Source organism: Mandrillus leucophaeus, unplaced genomic scaffold, assembly GCF_000951045.1.
Source record: "Mandrillus leucophaeus isolate KB7577 unplaced genomic scaffold, Mleu.le_1.0 Scaffold427, whole genome shotgun sequence".
Classification (NCBI taxonomy): Eukaryota; Metazoa; Chordata; class Mammalia; order Primates; family Cercopithecidae; genus Mandrillus; species Mandrillus leucophaeus.
In genome coordinates, this window is record NW_012104554.1 from 234,003 (window position 1) to 254,408 (window position 20,406).

General features: G+C 37.6%; 1 protein-coding gene across 2 annotated transcripts in view; it reads left to right on the top strand.

Annotated features, from left to right (window-relative positions):
• The window catches only part of CEP83 (centrosomal protein 83kDa), a 105,664-nt gene that overhangs the window by 21,772 nt on the left and 63,486 nt on the right, over positions 1-20,406 (top strand). For both annotated transcript variants that reach the window (XM_011993160.1, XM_011993159.1), the window contains exons 5-6: positions 15,097-15,348; positions 18,082-18,213. In XM_011993160.1, coding sequence (XP_011848550.1) covers positions 15,097-15,348; positions 18,082-18,213 — 384 coding nt within the window. The remainder of the gene's footprint in view (positions 1-15,096; positions 15,349-18,081; positions 18,214-20,406) is intronic.

Consider the following 20,406-nt stretch of genomic DNA (forward strand, 5'->3'; position numbering starts at 1 on the left):
TTTTTGATGTGCTGCTGGATTCGGTTTGCCAGTATTTTATTGAGGATTTTTGCATCGATGTTCATCAGGGATATTGGTCTAAAATTCTCTTTTTTGTTGTGTCTCTGCCAGGCTTTGGTATCAGGATGATGCTAGCCTCATAAAATGAGTTAGGGAGGATTCCCTCTTTTTCTATTGAATGGAATAGTTTCAGAAGGAATGGTACCAGTTCCTCTTTGTACCTCTGGTAGAATTCAGCTGTCAGTTCTGGTCCTGGACTTTTTTTGGTTGGTAGGCTATTAATTATTGCCTCAATTTCAGAGCTTGTTATTGGTCTGTTCAGGGATTCAACTTCTTCCTTTTAGTCTTGGGAGGGTGTATGTATCCAGGAATTTATCCATTTCTTCTAGATTTTCTAGTTTATTTGCGTAGAGCTGTTTATAGTATTCTCTGATGGTAGTTCGCGTTTCTGTGGGATAGGGGGCGATATCCCCTTTATTGTTTTTTATTGTATCTATTTGATTCTTCTCTCGTTTCTTCTTTATTAGTCTTGCTAGCAGTTTATCAATTTTGTTGATCTTTTCAAAAAACTGGTTCCTGGATTCGTTGATTTTTTTGAAGGGTTTTTTGTGTCTCTATCTCTTTCAGTTCTGCTCTGATATTAGTTATTTCTTGCTTTCTGCTAGCTTTTGAATGTGTTTACTCTTACTTCTCTAGTTCTTTTAATTGTGATGTTAGGGTGTCAATTGCAGATCTTTCCTTCTTTCTCTTGTGGGCATTTAGTGCTATAAATTTCCCTGTACACACTGCTTTGTCCCAGAGATTCTTGTACGTTGTGTCTTTGTTCTCATTGATTTCAAAGCACATCTTTATTTCTGCCTTCATTTTGTTATTTACCCAATAGTCATTCAGGAGCAGGTTGTTCCGTTTCCATGTAGTTGGGCAGTTTTGAGTGAATTTCTTAATCCTGAGTTCTAGTTTGCTTGCACTGTGGTCTGAGAGACAATTTGTTGTGATTTCTGTTTTTTTTTTTTTTTTGCATTTGCTGAGGAGTGCTTTACTTTCAATTATGTAGTCAATTTTAGAGTAAGTGCAATGTGGTGCTGAGAAGAATGTATATTCTGTTGCTTTGGGGTGGAGAGTTCTATAGATGTCTACTAGGTCTGCTTGTTGCAGAGCTGAGTTTAGTTCCTGGATATCCTTGTTAACCTTCTGTCTCATTGATCTGTCTAATGTTGACAGTGGGGTGTTAAAGTCTCCCATTATTATTATGTGGGAGTTTAAGTCTCTTTGTAGGTTTCTAAGGACTTGCTTTATGAATCTGGGTGCTCCTATATTGGGTGCATATATATTTAGGATAGTTAGCTCTTCTTTGTCTCTTTTGATCTTTGTTGTTTTAAAGTCTGTTTTATCAGGGACTAGGATTGCAACCTCTGTTTTTTTTTTTTGCTTTCCATTTGCTTGGTAGATGTTCCTCCATCCCTTTATTTTGAGCCTATGTGCGTCTTTGCACGTGAGATGGGTCTCCTGAATACAGCACACTGATGGGTCTTGACTCTTTATCCAATTTGCCAGTCTATGTCTTTTAATTGGTTCTTTTAGCCCATTTACATTTAAGGTTAATATTGTTATGTGTGAATTTGATCCCGTGATTATGATGTTCGCTGGTTGTTTTGCCAGTTAATTGATGCAGTTTCTTCATAGCATCGATGATCTTTACAATTTGGCATGTTTTTGCAGTGGCTGGTTCCGGTTGTTTCTTTCCATGTTTAGTGCTTCCTTCAGGAGCTCTTGTAAGGCAGGCCTGGTGGTGACAGAAATCTCTCAGCATTTGCTTGTCTGTAAAGGATTTTATTTCTCCTTCACTTACGAAGCTTAGTTTGGCTAGATATGAAATTCTGGATTGAAAATTATTTTCTGTAAGAATATTGAATATTGGCCCCCACTCTCTTCTGGCTTGTAGTGTCTCTGTCGAGAGATCTGCTGTTAGTCTGATGGGCTTCCCTTTGTAGGTAACTTGACCTTTCTCTCTGGCTGTCATTAACACTTTTTCGTTCATTTCAACCTTGGTAAATCTGACAATTATGTGTCTTGGGGTTGCTTTTCTCAAGGAGTGTCTTTGTGGTGTCCTCTGTATTTCCTGAATTTGAATGTTGACCTGCCTTGCTAAGTTGAGGAAGTTCTCCTGGATAATATCCTGAAGAGTGTTTTCCTGCTTGGTTCCATTCTCCCCATCACTTTCAGGTACACCAATCAGACATAGATTTGGTCTTTTCACATAGTCCCATATTTCTTGGAGGCTTTGTTTGTTTCTTTTTACTCTTTTTTCTCTAACCTTGTCTTCTCGCTTCATTTCATTAATTTGATCTTCAATCACTGATACCCTTTCTTCCACTTGATAAAATCGGCTACTGAAGCTTGTGCATGCATCACGAATTTCTTGTACCATGGTTTGCACTCCATCAGGTCATTTAAGGTCTTCTCTTCACTGTTTATTCCAGTTAGCCATTCATCTAATCTTTTTTCAAGTTTTTATTTTCCTTGCAATGGGTTCGAACATCCTCCTTTAACTCAGAGAAGTTTGTTATTACCAACCTTCTGAAGCCTACTTCTGTCAACTTGTCAAAGTCATTCCCTGTCCAGCTTTGTTCTGCTGCTGGCAAGGAGCTGTGATCCTTTGGAGGAGAAGAGGCGCTCTGATCTTTAGAGTTTTCAGCTTTTCTGCTCTGGTTTCTCCCCATGTTTGTGGTTTTATCTACCTTTGGTGTTTGATGTTGGTGACCTACAGATGGGGTTTTGGTGTAGATGACCTTTTTGATGATGTTACTACTATTCCTTTCTGTTTGTTAGTTTTCCTCCTAGCAGTCAGGTCCCTCAGCTGCAGGTCTGTTGGAGTTTGCTGGAGTTCCACTCCAGACCGTTTGCCTGGGTGTCACCAGTGGAGGCTGCAGAACAGCAAATATTGCAGAACAGCAAATATCGCTGCCTGATCCTTCCTCTGGATGGCTTTGTCCCAGAGGAACAGCCACGTATATGAGGTGTCTTTTGGCCACTACTGAGAGGTGTCTCCCAGTTAGGCTACTCGGGGGTCAGGGACCCATTTGAGGAGGCAATCTGTCCATTCTCAGAGCTCAAACGCCATGCTGGGAGAACCACTGCTCTCTTCAGAGCTGTCAGACAGGGACATTTAAGTTTGCAGAAGTTATCTGCTGCCTTTTGTTCAGCTATTCCCTGCCCACAGAGGTGGAGTCTAGAGCTAGTAGGCCTTGTTGAGCTGTGGTGGGCTCCGCCCAGTTTGAGCTTCCTGGCCATTTTGTTTACCTGCTCAAGCCTCAGCAATGGGGGACGCCCCTCCCCAAGTCAGGGTGCTGCCTCACAGTTCAATCTCAGACTGCTGCGCTAGCAGTGAGCAAGGCTCCGTGGGCATGGGACCCATCGAGCCAGGCATGGGAGAGAATTTTCTTGTCTCCCAGTTGCTAAGACCTTGGGAAAACACAGTATTTGGGCAGACGTGTCCTGTTTTTCCAGGTGATCTGTCACGGCTTCCCTTGGCTAGGAAAAGGAAACCCCCTGACCCCTTGCACTTCCTGGGTGAGGCACCCCTCCCTGCTTTAGCTCGCCCTCGGTGGGCTGCACTCACTGTCCAGCCAGTCCCAATGAGATGAACCAGGTACCTTAGTTGGAAATGCAGAAATCACCTGTCTTCTGTGTCCATCATGCTGGGAGCTGCAGACCAGAGCTGTTCCTATTCGGCCATCTTGGAACACCCCCTCCTATTGTTTTCTTAAGTAATACAAAAAGTTAATGTAATAATTCAAAAACTTTAAGATCTGGGAACTTGAAACTTCATGTGCAAAATATTTACCATAATGCCTGACACAGTAGATACTCAATTAATGGTATTAGTATCATTCATACCTGACAGTTATTATCATGGTACCAACTAACATAATAAATATACAGATATTTTAAGTTGATTTCAGATTTGTAAATCAGACTTTGCAGAAGTTGAAGAAGTGAAAGAAAGAAATAGGGACAGGAGACACATTTACCTTTAATTTATTGAGTGAAACACTTTATATATAGTTTAAAGATTATTACATATTTATTTCATGGAATTTTCTTTCTTTCTTTCTTTCTTTTTTAAGACAAAGTCTTACTCTGTTGCCCAGGCTGGAGTGCAGTGGCGTGATCTTGGCTCACTGCAACCTCTGCCTCCTGGGTTTAAGCCATTCTTCTGCCTCAGCCTCCTGAATAGCTGGGAGTATAGGTGTGCATCACCACACCCAGCTAATTTTTGTATTTGTAGTAGAGATGGGGTTTTCTCATGTTGGCTAGGCTGGTCTTGAACTCCTGACCTCAAGTGATCCACCCACCTCAGACTCCTAAAGTACTGGGATTATAGGCATGAACCACTGCACCCAGCCACATTTTTTTTTTCAATTTAGCAAAATCACTATACTGTTATAAAGAAGCTTCTTACATGTTTGTTTTCCATTAATAATAACATGTAGAATTAAAAACCAAAATGCAATTGTATTCAAAATGTAATAAGTGAAATGTATTTTCATCAGAAGCACAAATTAAAGTCGGTGTAAAAAAAAGTTTCCGAATTATTTTCTTTTTTCTTCTTTTTTACTACTTATACTTTATTCTACTTAACTTTTCTTTTTTTAAAAAATAATTTCAAGGTTTTAGATTCAGCAGGTACATGTGTAGAGTTGTTACATGGGTATATTGCATGATGCTGAGGCAGAACTTTGGGGTAATAAAGATTCCATCATCTAGATACTGAGCGTAGTACCTAATAGGAAGTTTTTGAGCTCTTTCCCCCTCATCCTCTCCCCTCTCTAGTAGTCCTCAGTTCTGTTGTTCCCATCTTTATGTCCATATGTAGTCAGTGTTTAGCTCACACTTAATAAGTGAGAACATGTGGTATTGGTATTTGGTTTTCTGTTCCTTTGTTAATTTGCTTTGGATGATAGTCTCCAGCTGTATCTGTGTTGCTGCAAAGGTCACGATTTCATTCATTTTTATGCCTGCATAGTATTCCGTGGTGTATATGTACCACATTTTCTTTATCTAGTTCACCACTGATGGGAACCTAGGTTGATTCCATGTTTTTGCTATTGTGAATAGTAGTACGATGAACATACGAATGTATGTGTCTTTTTTATAGAATGATTTATTCTTCTTTTGGTATATACCCAGTAATGGGATTGCTGGAATGGTAGTTCTATTTTTAGTTGTTTGAGAGTATCCAGACTTCTTTCCACAGTGGCTGAACTGATTTACATTCCCATCAATAGTGTATAAGTGTTCCCTTTTTTCTGCAGCCTTGCTAGCACCTGTTATTTTTCTTTTCCTTTTAGTAGTAGCCATTTTGACTGGTGTGAGATGGTATCTCATTGTGTTTTTTACTTTGCATTTCTCTGATGATTAGTGATGTTGAGCATTTTTTTCCATGTTTGTTGGTTGCTTATATGTCTTCTTTTGAGAAGTGTCTGTTTATGTACTTTGCCCACTTTTTTATGGGGTTGTTTTTTCCTTGTTGCATTATGTAAATTCCTTATAGATTCTAGATATTATAACTTTGTCAGATGCATAGTTTGCAGGTATTTTCTCTCATTCTGTGGGTTGTCTGTTTACTCTATTGATAGTTTCTTTTGCCAAACAAAAGCTCATTAGTTTAATGAGATCCCAGTTATCAATTTTTATCTTTGTTGCAATTGCTTTAGAGCAGTGGTCTCCAAAGTACCTGGTGCCATTTGACACTGAGGACTGGTTTCGTGGAAGACAATTATTCCATGAACCAAGGCTAGGGGAGGAATGGTTTCAGGATAAAATTTTTCCACCTTAGATCATCAGGCATTAGGGCATTAAATTCTCATAAAGAGCATGCAACCTAGATCCCTTGGATGTGCAATTCACAATAGGGTTCACACAACTATGAGAATCTAATGCAGCCGCTGATCTGACAGGAGTTAGAGCTCAGGCAATAATGGTCGCTCCCCTGCTGCTCACCTCCTGCTGTGTGGCCCTATTCCTGACAGGCCATGGACTGGTAGTGGTCCATGGCCTGGCGTTTGGGGACCCTTGCCTTAGAGGGTCATAAATTTAGTCGTATATTATTTGCCAAGGCTAATGTCCAGAATGGTATTTCCTAATTTATCTTGAGTTATCTTTTGGGTATAGTTAAAAGTAGAGATCCAGTTTCATTCCTTTGCATATGGCTAGCCAGTTTTCCCAACACCAGTTTTTAAATAGGGAGTCCTTTCCCCATTGCTTGTTTTTGTCAACTTTGTTGAGCATCAGATCGTTGCAGATACACAGCTTTATTTCTGGTTACTGTATTCTGTTCCATTTGGCTATATGTCTGTTTGTACCAGTACCTTTATATATACTTTTAAAAAATCATCTCAACAACGATAGTAGTTAGATAATCATCATTTTATAAATGAGAAGATGAAAACACTGAGAGACTGGCCCAAGATCACACAGCTAGTGTATGGTCAGGATTCAAATCGTGGAAGACAATTATTTCTGCTTCTGACTGGGATGGAATAGGGATGGAATTTACTTTAAGGCCTTTACTGTAAACTGGGACAAAATATAGGAAACCACGGTTTTCAGACATTGGAAAATGGGCAACACAGGGCAGATCTGAGGGAAGGAAAACAAATGATAAGAGCTCTATGATTGCCCCATCTTAGGTTCTGGAGAGAGTTTCCAGGCCACTGTACAGAGATAAAAAACCTAAATTGAGCTCCATGATCTTTGAGCTGAGGAGTTGGAGTTCAGAATTTGAGAGGCCAAGGAAAGTAGAATTTGAAAAGCAGAGTATTGGAGAGCTCCAGAGTTCTGTAGAGGGTAACTTTGCAGTATTTCTTAGTGCATGTGTGGAGGAAACTATACAAGGCCAGAGAAAGAAAATTATTTAGGTGGGACAGTCCCTAGAGTTCACATGGGACTGGGCAAACATTTATTTTTCCATTAGACAGAGTGAAAAGATACTCTAATGCATGGTACTTTGAGTAGAAATCTCAGAAGGATTTTGCCTCAGTAGCAGGGCCAAATTAGCCATAGACTAAAGGCTATTCTAGTTTTGGTTAACAAGAATAAAAGTAGGCCGGGCGCGGTGGCTCAAGCCTGTAATCCCAGCACTTTGGGAGGCCGAGACGGGTGGATCACGAGGTCAGGAGATCGAGACCATCCTGGCTAACACGGTGAAACCCCATCTCTACTAAAAAATACAAAATCTAGCCGGGCGAGGTGGCGGACGCCTGTAGTCCCAGCTACTCAGGAGGCTGAGACAGGAGAATGGCGAAAACCTGGGAGGCGGAGCTTGCAGTGAGCCGAGATCCAGCCACTGCACTCCAGCCTGGGCGACAGAGCCAGACTCTGTCTCCAAAAAAAAAAAAAAATTAGCTGGGCAAGGTGGCGGGCGCCTGTAGTCCCAGCTACTCGGGAGGCTGAGGCAGGAGAATGGCGGGAACCCAGGAGGCGGGGCTTGCAGTGAGCCGAGATAGCGCCACTGGACTCCAGCCCAGGCGACAGAGCGAGACTCTGTCTCAAAAAAAAAAAAAAGAATAAAAGTAAGGTTTGAAAAGATCTGACTGTTTCTAAGTACAGTAATGTGTTGCTTAATGACAGGGATATGTTCTGAGAAATGTGTCATGAGGCGATTTTGTCATGTGCAAACATCATAGACTATACATATATCCACCTAGATGGCACAGTATACTACATACCTAGCCTATGTGGTACAGTTTATTACTCCTAGGCTACAAACCTGTACAGCATGTCACTGTGCTGAATACTGTAGGCATTGTAACATAATGGTTAATATTTGTGTACCTAAACATATCTAAACATAGAAAAGGTTTAAACAATAAAAATACAATATTATACTCATGGGAGCCCTGTCATATACATGGACTGTTGTTGACTGAAACTTCATTATGTGGCTCATGACTGTATCTTAGCTGCATTCCAGAACGAAGATTCAGAAATATGTAAAAGAAAACAAAGAATCCAGCTCTGAAAAAATTAAATTCACAATGTCTGACATCCAATCAGAAATGACTGGGCAGCCCAGGTGGGTTCACTGGTGAACTCTATCAGACATTTAAGGGAGAATTTATGTTAATTCTCTGTAATCTCTTCCAGAAGACAGAATCAGAGGAAATGCCTCCTAACTCATTCTACAAGGCCAGCATTATCCTAATACCAAAACCAGAGAAAGACATCTTCACCTGGGTAATAACAAGGGCTTCCATCCTCTGCCATGGTGTCACTAGAGACAGTGAGGAGCCTGGACATCCACTCTCAACTGGCAGTAATGAGGCACCCAGCCCTCATCCTGCCTGGGTCATGTCAGAGGAGGCCTAGTACAGGGTCAGGACTTTAACCACTACCCAGCTGTGTGTTGTCAATGGAGGCCACATCTGGCCCTGTGGTATCAATGTAGGTAACATGAGGAGCAATAATAAATTACTCCTACGCTTCCCATCCAGGGAGGTGTCAGTTGAGGCCTAATGGGGAACCAGAACTCCCACCCCTGTTCAGCATGGATATCATGAGGAGCCCTCCCTCCTTGGGTATCAACAGAAGTAGAGTGGAGAATCAGGACTACTGCCTCCTCCTGGCAGTAATGAGGTGGCAACACCACCCATCCCCTACCATAGCAATATCACAGAAAGCCAGCTAATACAAACTTTGTATAAGATCTGGGGTCTCATAGCTTAATTCCCCAAATGTCCAAGTTTCAGTTGAAAATCACTTGTTAGTATACAGTATATATAAAGGTACTGGTACAAACAGACATATAGCCAAATGGAACAGAATACAGTAACCAGAAGTAAAGCTGTGTATCTGCAACGATCTGATGCTCAACAAAGTTGACAAGAACTAGGAAGGTCTGAAACTGAATGTAAAACATACTAATAGATGCCAACACCAAGATGCAGAGGTGTTAGAATTATTTGACAAACATTTTAAAGCAGCCATGGTAAGAATGATTCAATGAGCAATTACAAATGTGGTTGAAACAAATTTTAAAAAATAGACTTAGCAAAGAAACAGAGAATAAAGAGAAGAAAATTGGAAATTTTAGAACTGAAAAATAGAGTGACTAAGAAAGCCTGAGTTGCCAGGCTCAACTGCAGAATGGAAGGGATAGAGGAAAAAATTACTGAACTTAAAGGTGTAGAACATTAGAAATTACCCAATCTGAACAGACTAGAGAAAATAGATTTAAAAAGCAAATAAACAGAGATTCTCAGTGTCCTGTGGGACTGTAACAAAATATCTAAGATTTCTGTCCTTGAAAGGAGAAAGAGGGAAGGTTGAAAAGGTAATGGAAGAAATAATGACTGAAAACTTGCCAGGTTTGATAAAGGCACAAACATGTAGCTTCAAGAAGCTGAACACATTCACACCAAGAGATACCATGGTCAGGTTTATAAAAACTGTAGGAAAATCTTGAAAGCAGTCCAAGGAATTATATCTTACCCATTGGGGAAAACAATTAGAAAATTAGCTCATTTCTCATCAGAAATCATAGAGGCCCGAAGGAAGTGGCACATTATTAAGTGCTGAAAGATAAGGACTGTCAACTCATAATTCTATATCCAGCAAAAATATCCTTCAGGAATGTAGGGGAAATCAAGACATTCTCAAATGAAGGAAAACGAAGAGAACTTTTTGCCAGTAGACCTATCCAAAAGAGAAGTTGGTCTAAACAAGAAGAAAACAGTAAAAATAAGGAATCTCAAAATATTGGGAAGGATAAATGTACATGGTAAACAAAACTGTGGGTATATGTAATAGACTTCCTTTTGCCTCATGAATTTTCTAAAGTTTGGTGGTTGAAGTAAAAATTTTAACTCTGATGTGGTTCTAAATGTATAGAGAAAATATTTTAGGTAATTATAAATGAGCAAGGGCAAAGGGATATAAAAGGAGGTGAAGTTTCTACACATCACTAAAACTGACAAAACGAATTCAGTAGACCATGGTAAGTTACATAAATATAATAACTAGAACAACTACTAAGAAAGCTATATAAGGAGATACATTCAAAACATTATAGATAAAATGGAATCCTGAAATATGTTCATGTAACAGGCAGGAAAAACAGAGAAACTAAAAACAGAGAAGAAACAGAACAAAAGTGACTTAGTATATCAATGATAATAAATGTAAATGGTCTAAATACATGAATTAAAATACAGAGATTTACAGTGTATATTTTTAAAAATGACCTAACTGTACTGACAGTCCCCAGATTACAATAGTTGAACTTGGATGATTTTTCAACTTAACGATGAGTTTATTGGGATGTAACTCCGTTGTAAGTCAGGGTGCTCCTTATGACATAGTGTGGTTATGGTTGCTATTGAATGCATGTCACTTTATACCATTGTAAAGTTGAAAAGTTGTAACTTGAACCATCATAAGTCAGGGTCCATATGCTGTGTTGCCAGCATAAACTGCATTTTTCACATATATTTTTCACTTTTCATGAGTTCATTGGTATGTAATTGCATCATAAGTCAAGGGGTAACTGTATGATGTCTGTAGGAAACTCCAAGTATAACCATATAGGAAGTTTTTAAATAAAAGGATATAAAAAGATACATCATGGAATCATTAATTAAAAGCAGGAGTGGCAGTATTAATATCAGATAGAGCAGACTTCAGGGCAAAGGAACATAACAAAGAAAAATACCAGATTTAGGCCGTGCGTGGTGGCTCACGCCTGTAATCCCAGCACTTTGGGAGGCCGAGGCAGGCGGATCACAAGGTCAGGAGATGGAGACCACGGTGAAACCCCGTCTCTACTGAAAATACAAAAAATTAGCCGGGCACGGTGGCGGGCGCCTGTAGTCCCAGCTACTCAGGAGACTGAGGCAGGAGAATGGCGTGAACCCGGGAGGCGGAGCTTGCAGTGAGCCGAGATCGCGCCACTGCACTCCAGCCTGGGGGACAGAGCGAGACTCCGTCTTAAAAAAAAAAAAGAAAAAAGAAAAATACCAGATTTGTATAGAAAGAGATTATATAATGACAAAAGAGGTCAACCCAGCAAGAAGACACAGGAATACTAAATGTAAATGTATGTGCACCAGAGGTGCAAAATGTTTGAAGCAAAAATTGATAGAACTAAAAGGAGAAATAGACAAATCTATAATTATAGTTGGTGACTTCATACCCCTCTCTCAACAAGTGATAGAACAATTAAAAATCAGCAAGGATAAATAATAATGCAATAACACCATCAACCATTAGAACCTAAATAACATTTATAAAACATGCCACCCAAGGAGAACACCCAGACATATTCTTTTGATGTATTCACTGAATGTATATAAATGCTTACTGAACATATGCAAGATAGACCATATCCTGGGCTATAAAATAAACCTCAACAAACTTATACAACTTGAAATCATAACAAGTGAGTTTTCTGACCACAGTAGAATCAAACGAGAAATTAATAACAGAAAATAACAGGGAAATCTTCAAACACTTGGAAATGAAATGACATACTTAAAAAAAATTTATGGGTCAAGGAAGAAATTTCAAAGAAAAACATTTCAGTGAGATTACATTTCAAAAAATACATTGGATGAAAATGCAGCATATCAAAAATTTTAGGACACAGCTAAAGCAGTGCCAAGAAAAATTTGTAGCACTAAATACATGCGTTAGAAATGAGAAAACAAGTCAGTAATGTAAGCTCCCATCTCAAGAACCTGTAAAAAGAGCATCAAAAAATAAATAAATAAAGCAAGCAGAAGCAGAAGAAGGGAAATAATAAACATAGCAGAAATTGAAAACAGAAATAATAGAGAAAATCAGTGAAACAAAGAGCTAGTTCTTTGAAAAGATAATAAAAGTGACCAACTTTTAGCAAGACTAACAAAAAAGATGGAAGATACAAATTTTACCTATCTCAGGAATGAGAGTATCACTCATGACCTTGCAGACATTAGAAGGGAAATGAGAATCCTTTGAACAACTCTACTGTAATAAATTTGACAATGCAGGTGAAATGGATCAATTTCTTAAAAGGCACAAACTACCACAACTCATTTAATGTGAAATCTGCAGTTTGTATAGAGCTATTACTGTTAGGGAAATTGAACCTGTAATTTTAAAACTCCCAAAATGAATAGTTAACTAGAGAATTTTACCAGGTGTTTAAAGAAGAATTAGTACCAATTCTACATAATGTCTTCCCCAAAAATGGAAGAGGAATGTTACCAATAGGGGAATCTTGGTTAAAGGATATACAGGATCCCTCTATATTAATCCTTATAATAATTATTTGTGAACCTACCAGTATCTGAAAAAGTTTAATTTTAGAAGAAGTAACTGGAGAAAGAAAAGACATCTTATACAGAGGAACAGAGAATGACAACGGACTTATTTTTACAAGTAGTACAAGCCAGAAGACAGTAGAGCAGTATCTTTAAAATACTGGGAAAAAAAAAAAAAAAAAAAAAAAAACCTAGGCACTTTGATTCCAGAGCCTTTTCTCTCACCCATATCCCTATCTTGTATCGTAAAGGTAATAAAAACAAGGAAGGATGGAGTAATTAGATAACACTACCTTTCCCTCTGGTGTGCTTGGGGGAATTGAAGTGCTATCATTTTTTGAAAAGGAAATCAGTCACTATTCCTAGTCCTATTGTTTTTGTTTAGTTTCCTTTACTTCAATAACTTTTTAAAAAGTAATATCAGCACATTGTCTTATCTGTCAAGCAGGTTTATATTTAGAATAGAATACAGTAAATGTAGAGGTAACTGCAATACAGGCGGATTTAGATAAAGTTCATAAAAGAGAAATTTAAACAAAGCCCTTTGGAAATTTAGAGGAAAGATTGAGAGCACAAGAAATTGAGGAAATCAAGGAAGATGACATGTGAGTCTGATCGAAAATGGCAGAAAAGGGAAGAGCTGAGGCTTTATCCAAGATCTGTGCCGAATGTCTGGGACATGAGTAGTGTTATGGCAATGATTGTAATAAGCTCTGCATCAGCAGAGATTTTGTGTTTGTTTGCTTATCTGCTGGGTTGTGTCCTTACTACCTAGAACAGTGTTGGGTACTTAGTAAGTACTCAACTTACTAAATATTTGTTGCATGAATAAATAAATGAATAGTAAAATTAGATGGCAGTTTTGGTAAGAATGATTTGATACGTCTGGTTTAGGAGTTATAAACATGGAATCTAATTCTCAGCCATCAGCTAGCTGTCATCTAGTCTCGTAGCTTCAACTATGACTTCGGCTATCACACAGATGCCTCTGAAAACGTGGAAAGGAAGCAATAATATAGGAAGTATATAGGTCAAGAACATTGTGAACTGTGTGACCCTATGTGTAAAATGGGAACTACAAGAGAAATTATTAATATTGATTTTACATGTGGAGCACTTAGCTCAGTATTTGATCCATATTAAGTACTCAGTAAAGGGCACCATTGTCTGAAACTGAGTTACACAGTGACTCCTGACCTTAGATGAGCCATCACACCTGTAATATAGCACATTAAAACCATATTAAGTTACCTCATGTAAAAGGTAAACAGGATCTTAAAGATCAGCTAGCCCAAGTTCTTCATTTAAACTGAGGACAGAATACAGTGGATAAAAAGGTAATCTTGGGACCTAACCAGGAAGTAATAGTTATTTGTAAAGTGTGGGAGGAAAAATAGGAGAGAAACACTAATTAGTTGGGCTTTGAGGGCTTAACTCTAAATACCACAGCTGCCTTCAAGGATGAATTTTATTCTCTGGAAAATAATATTTGTCTGCTGGATAGCTCTACCAATATTTCTCATTGGCATTTAAATTCAGCATGTCCAGAAACAAATTGGAATCACTATGTGTTAAAACTAAAAAGGTTGTTAGAGTGCATCTAATTCAGTTTCCCATTTTACAGGTGTGGAGAACAGATCCTGCTCTGGGGTGGAGGTCTTAAACTTTTTAGATTCATTGGTAGTGCTGTGATCAAACAGTTGTTCCTTTTGCCTAGGTTGTGGAGCATTTCTTTAGGTGTTTTTTTTTTTTTTTTTTTTTTTTTTTCGGGGGGAGCTTACAGTGAGCCTTTGATGTTCATCCTGGCTGTAAACAACCTCTGTCTTGTTTTGAGCAGCAGTTTTCAACTTTTTAAAAAACAAAAAAACCCAGCTGAATCTTTTACTTAAGTTGAATCATATGAAGAAACCCCAAAAAGAGACTAAAAATAGAAGCTTATGGTTAATGCCAGAGATTTGGTGGGGGGGGGTGGTAGGGGATAGATAGTTGGAGAGATCAGGAAAGGGAAAGAATGAGTTATAGACCCTAGTTGCTTGCCACTGGTCTCCAGGGGTGAGGAGCTTCTGAAATGCCTTAGAGGTTAGGAAACAGTTTGAAACCCACTGATTTGGAGGCCCACGAAGTCCAGCAGTGATAATTGGCATGAATGACAAGACCACTGATGTCTCTGCTCTGCAAGTTCCCCAGTGACTTTAACACTTGCCCTGGAGTAATGATTTTTCAATTCTTTCTTGAATCTAAGGGCTAAGAACTAGGCCATCATTACAATTAGGACTTTAATAAACTCTCAGCTATCATTTAAAAACTCTCATCAATCACATTTGCTTTTATGTACACAGACAGGCAGTTTTTGTGTGAATTAAGTTGCCCTGACATAGATAATTTTATTAGTATAGACATAGCTCAAGAATTACAGTCATGTGAGGAAAAGCTTAAGAGTAGTCAGAGTTTTGGTCATGAACCCCTATAATGTTATGATGAATTTTGAAATACTTGATGTATTTTTGATAATTATTTTTATAGTATTATAATTTTTAAATTTTAGTCAGCAACTGATTAAGCCCTGTGCTAGACACCACGTGGAAATAGAGGGAAAACAGGACACAGTCCTTGAACTCATATTTGAGTCTCACTAAGAACAGAAAGAAGGTGATACTTAAAAATTTTTCCTTTGTACTTTGTTTCAGCACCTGAGCTTTGATTTTGTGCAATTTTTAATTTTACTGATTTGTAAAGCATGTTCATGACTGAAAATTTAATTAACCTTGTATGCTTTCTTTAAAATTATTCTTAGATTGCAAGACTGGAGGAAGATAAAGAAGAACTACGTAACCAGCTGCTTAATGTTGATCTCACAAGAGACAGCAAACGAGTGGAACAACTTGCTCGAGAAAAAGTCTATTTGTGTCAAAAATTAAAAGGGTTAGAGGCTGAAGTAGCGGAATTAAGGGCTGAAAAGGAGAATTCTGACACTCAGGTGGAAAATGCCCAAAGAATACAGGTGCGGCAGTTGGCTGAGATGCAGGCTACAGTCAGATCCCTGGAGGTAAGATTCTGATTACTTCCCGGTAGAGTATGGCATACTTTTTTAAAGTGCAATTGACAAACCTTTGATTTTTAGAGCATAAATGTATGCTCTCCAAGCTAATGCTGACGCATTTGTGTAATCCCAAGAGTATTTATTCTTTTAGTAAAGAAGAAAGCTATTGATTCATAAGCAATACGTATGCTACCACATTTATAAAGGGATATTTATTCTGTGGGAGTTAAGTCACCTATCTGAAATGTCTTAACTCTTAAAATGCCACATAATAGAATATGCAAAATAAAAATGTATGTATTTGAGTTTCTGAAAGTAAAGTCATCTCAAACCAGAAAGAATAATTTCTTTTAAGATAGTACATTCCTTACACTGGGATTTGAGATCTTAAAGTCACAAATCCTGCTTGAGCAGAAATACTATACTGATATATCTTATGATAGCTTCTTCCCAGACTAGTAAAATCCAACTGTAAAGGTATACATGCCTTTGCAGAATTATTTCCCTGGATTCATTAGAGAAAGATAAGTGTTGGCAGACCTGACTGGTACTCCTAGGGGTATTGCCTTATGAAAATTCTTGGTTTCCATTTTACTCAGATATACTTATTCTTCTTAGTTCTTAGTGCCTAACTTGTAGCAAACATACCTGTTTAATTGTTTTTATTTTTTACAATTCAAAGTGTTTCTTTTTCCTTTGGAATAGTTATAAAATGATTTGGGGAGGGGCATTAGCGGGCATTTAATTTGTAGTTAAAATCAATATCCAAATCCAAGATGGTGATTTTTTTTCCCCCAGCCAGTGATACAGGAATACATTGGTATGTTTTGAAGAGTAGAAGTTACTTTTTTATTTTGTTACATGACGCTAGGTCAGTATTTACTGGTTTTCTGAATTAAAAGTTGTCAGTATCATTGTACCTTAAACATGAAGCAGTTCATTGTGAGACTGTTTATGTTGCCATCCTTCCATCCTTATGTATTTTACACAGTGACAGAATAAGTGAGACGATTGCAGTTGAATATAGCATACAGTTCTGATGGGAAACTTTCCATTGAGGTCCTTTAGAGTGATTATTTTCAGGGCAAGTTGAATGATGACAAAAGATTTGTGACATTTTCATAAGAGCCTATATTTTTATCATTTGTCAGATGAAATGAAAATAAGCATATGACAGCAAACATTTCTTTCTTCTTTAACTTTCTTGGCTATCATTGTGCCCAGAGAGTATTATTTCATATATGAAGAAAATAGGTTTTTTCCCTAATTATTTGTCGAATATAGTCCTTACATATTTAAGATAGATGTTCCCCAACTTAAGGTGGTTTGACTTATGATTTTTTGACTATACAATGGTGTGAAAGCCATATATGTATTTATGTACTTTGAATTTTGATCTTTTCCTGGGTTACTGATACGTGGTATGATACTCTCAAGCTGTGTAGCTGCACTGAGCCACAGTTCCCAGTCAGTCACATGATCATGAGGGTAAATAACCTCTTTACTGAGTACTGTGTTGCCAGATGATTTTTTCCAACTGTAGGCTAATTCACGTGTTTTGAGGATGCTTAAGGTAGGCAGTCTAAGTTATGGACTTAGATATTTTCAATTTGTGATGGGTTTATCAGGATGTAACCCCATCATAAGTTGAAGAGCATCTATATGTACGAAATGAGATGTTATGAAACTGAAGTGTATCCTTTAAATGCCGAAACGTTTTCATTTTGATTATGTTGAGGTCGGGTATGGTGGCTTATGCCTGTAATCCCAGCACTTTGGGAGGCTGAAGTAAATGGGTCACCTGAGCTCAGGAGTTTGAAATGAGCCTGAACAACACGGGTAAAACCCTGTCTCTACAAAAAATACAAAAATTAGCCAGGCGCCATGGTGTGCACCTGAAGTCCCAGCTACTCAGGAGGCTGAGGCAGGAGAATTGTTTGTGCTTGGGAGTCTGAGGTTGCAATGAGCCAAGATCATGCCATTGCACTCCAGCCTGGGAGACAAAGCAAGACCTTGTCTGAAAAAAAATACGTGTGTGTGTGTGTGTGTATGTGTGTATATATATATGTGTATATATATATAATGTTGAGTAGACATGTTTTTTAAAAAAGGTTTTAGTTCCCCTCCCCTCATGAAAGAGTACTATTAATATTACCAACCAGAAACATTTTTGACAACCTACAGACTTCATTAACAATCTTAATTGTGTCATGAGATCAGGAGCCTCTTTGCTCACACTTAAGAAGTCTGCAGATTAGCTGAGGATTTTGAAATAATATATTTCCCTATTTCTTTTTTGAAAATCATTGATTTTAGATTTTCAATTTGTACTTGTTACTATCAATGAGCCCTGTCTTCTACTTTCTAATATGCTTTTTCCTATCTGTTGTAGACTGGAAACTTCCAAAAATGTTTGAAATAAGTCAGTGTTAAAAATAAATAGACATCAAGTGAATGCCTTAGGTAGTTTCTCTCATGAGAGAAGTATATAAACTTTATTTTGTTGGTGGTCATTCATATGTTGTTTGTCTAGATACCTTTGTTGCATATTTCCTGAAACACTATCTTTCATTTGAATTCTACAATTAGTTTGAGAAAATGTTTGTTACATTGGTATATGTTAATGTTGAGGTTTTGAATAATTTTTGTATAATTGTAAATGGATTTTAAATAGTGCTTATTTGCTTTTGAAATACTTGAAAAATAAATGAATTTTAAAATATTTTGTTTGAATGAAAGGCTGAAAAACAATCAGCTAATTTACGGGCAGAACGCTTGGAAAAAGAGCTACAATCAAGCAGTGAACAAAATACCTTTTTAATTAATAAATTGCATAAAGCTGAACGAGAAGTAAATACATTGTCCAGTAAAGTAAGTTGTTTTATGTTTCTGTTTCATTCTTTAGAATGTTTGTTACTATATAATGATAAATTTTATTTTTAATAATTCATTTCTTTATACTGAAATGTTTTATTATATCATTCTACCTTCCAAGAAATAAATACATTGATCAGTAGAGTATGTTATCTTATGCCTCTACTTCATTCTGTAGAATACTTGATACTGTACAGTGACAAATTTTGCATTCTCTGTATTGAAGTATTTTTAATCCTATCACTCTGCCTTCCAAATACATGCAGAATCTGATCAATTCTTACCACATCCACCGTGACCTTTCTAGTCCAAGCCATGATTTTTTTAGGCTCAATTTCTGTGCCAGGTTGCTTACTGGTCTTTCTGCTTTCTACCCATTCAGAGCTCTGTGTGATCTGGAGTCTTTTCACAGCCATGACCATGTATTTTTCCTCCTGTTCACTTTGCTCCCTTTGGCCTTGTCACTCTTTGAGCAAACTCACGTCTTGCTCAGAGTTTCTGCACTTGTCTGACCTTGACTCAGTCTTCCCTCACATATCCACATAACTTGCCTCCTCACCCCCTAGATGTTGCCTAACCAGAGAGGCTTTCCTTGTCTTCACATTGGAAAATAGCATCTTCCTTCTTCCTCTGTCTTTCTATCTTCCTTACCTGCTTCATAGCTCTTAATACTATCTGATATAGTTATTTGGTTTTTATGTTTTTGTCTCTCTTTTTCTTTCCCACCACCTTCCTTTCAACCCAATATAAGCTCCAAGAGAGCAGGGACATTGTTTTCATCACTACTACTTTTCCAGCTTCTAGAACAGTGCCGGCACTTAGTAGGTACTCAATAAATATTTCTTCAATGAATAAATTAGTAGTAGCAGCATGATCTACATTTATATTCTCCTTAACAGACTGGATTCAAATTCTGATTTTTCCGTTACTAAAAATAGCTGTGTGACCTTGGGCAGTTCACCATCTCTCTGAAACTTAAGTGAAACTTAAGTCTATGAAATGGGACTAATACCTACTTTATAGAGTTGTGGCAAAAATTAAATGTAGCTGATGATGAAAATGATAATAGCAGTGATTATACACTGGTAATATCCTTAAATAAGAAAATATTGTAACATAAATAATACAGAATTTTTAGTCCATTGACTAGTCTGTATCTCACTGTCTCAATAACTGTGTGTAACCTTAGGCAAGTTTACCTAGTATCATTAGGATCCAATTTCCTTATATCTGTAAGAACTCTTCCAGCCTACTAAGACTGTGTAAGAACTACTAGGAAATAATTTGATTGCCTCCTGATTAACTATAAGTAGATTATATATTCAACAGATACACATTCAACGCTTATAACTATAGAGTATACAAAAAAAATAGATATAAAACACAAGTAAATTCAGGATATAGGGAGTTTCCATGCTTTTCTTCCAATTCCAGTATAAATTATTTTTAGTTTTGTAAAATAATATTGAATACCTAGTATTGCAGCACATCGTTCTTGACCTGAGTAGCCAGACTACACTGCCGGAATAATTGGAACCACACATGTCGCAACAGGACATGGGATATGCTGGCTTGTGCAGTGGCTTCTCTCTTGGGGGGGTCACCAAGTATAATACTTTTCATGCAGTACATTTTACCTGAGCGCTCTGGCTCACCTTTGTGCTGACCCTGATTTTCCTTCTTTTTTTCCGTATATATACTCTTCCCTATTGCTCTTTCCTTTTAGCAGTTAGAGCACAGGTGATTTCTCCTACTCTGCTGGAGAAAAAACAGCAATCTAGTATAGTATTTATTTCTTTGTGCTTGTTTATTAATACACGTTGCTAAGAGTTGCCTGTCTTTTTAAAGGCACACTTGCATTATTTTGCATATAAATGGGGTATTAAATACCATCCTTTAACTTTAAACAAACTAAGTTTCATTTGAAGTCTTGCATGTAAAGATTCCATTGGAAGGGTAAATTTTAAAATAATATTTCAAACATGACTGCCACAGTTTTCTTTGCAACTTGAAATTTTCATAAACATTTTGCAATTCTAGCAAATGGTTGTTTGCGGTGCAAAGGAACACCTGGGGTGTGTTGTCTAAGTTATTCAAATTCATAAATGTTTGTGAGATTTTAGAACAAAGTTATGTCAGTGTGAGTATCAGTGTCTTGGATTAAAAGGTGTTACTAAAGATGGCCTGAAA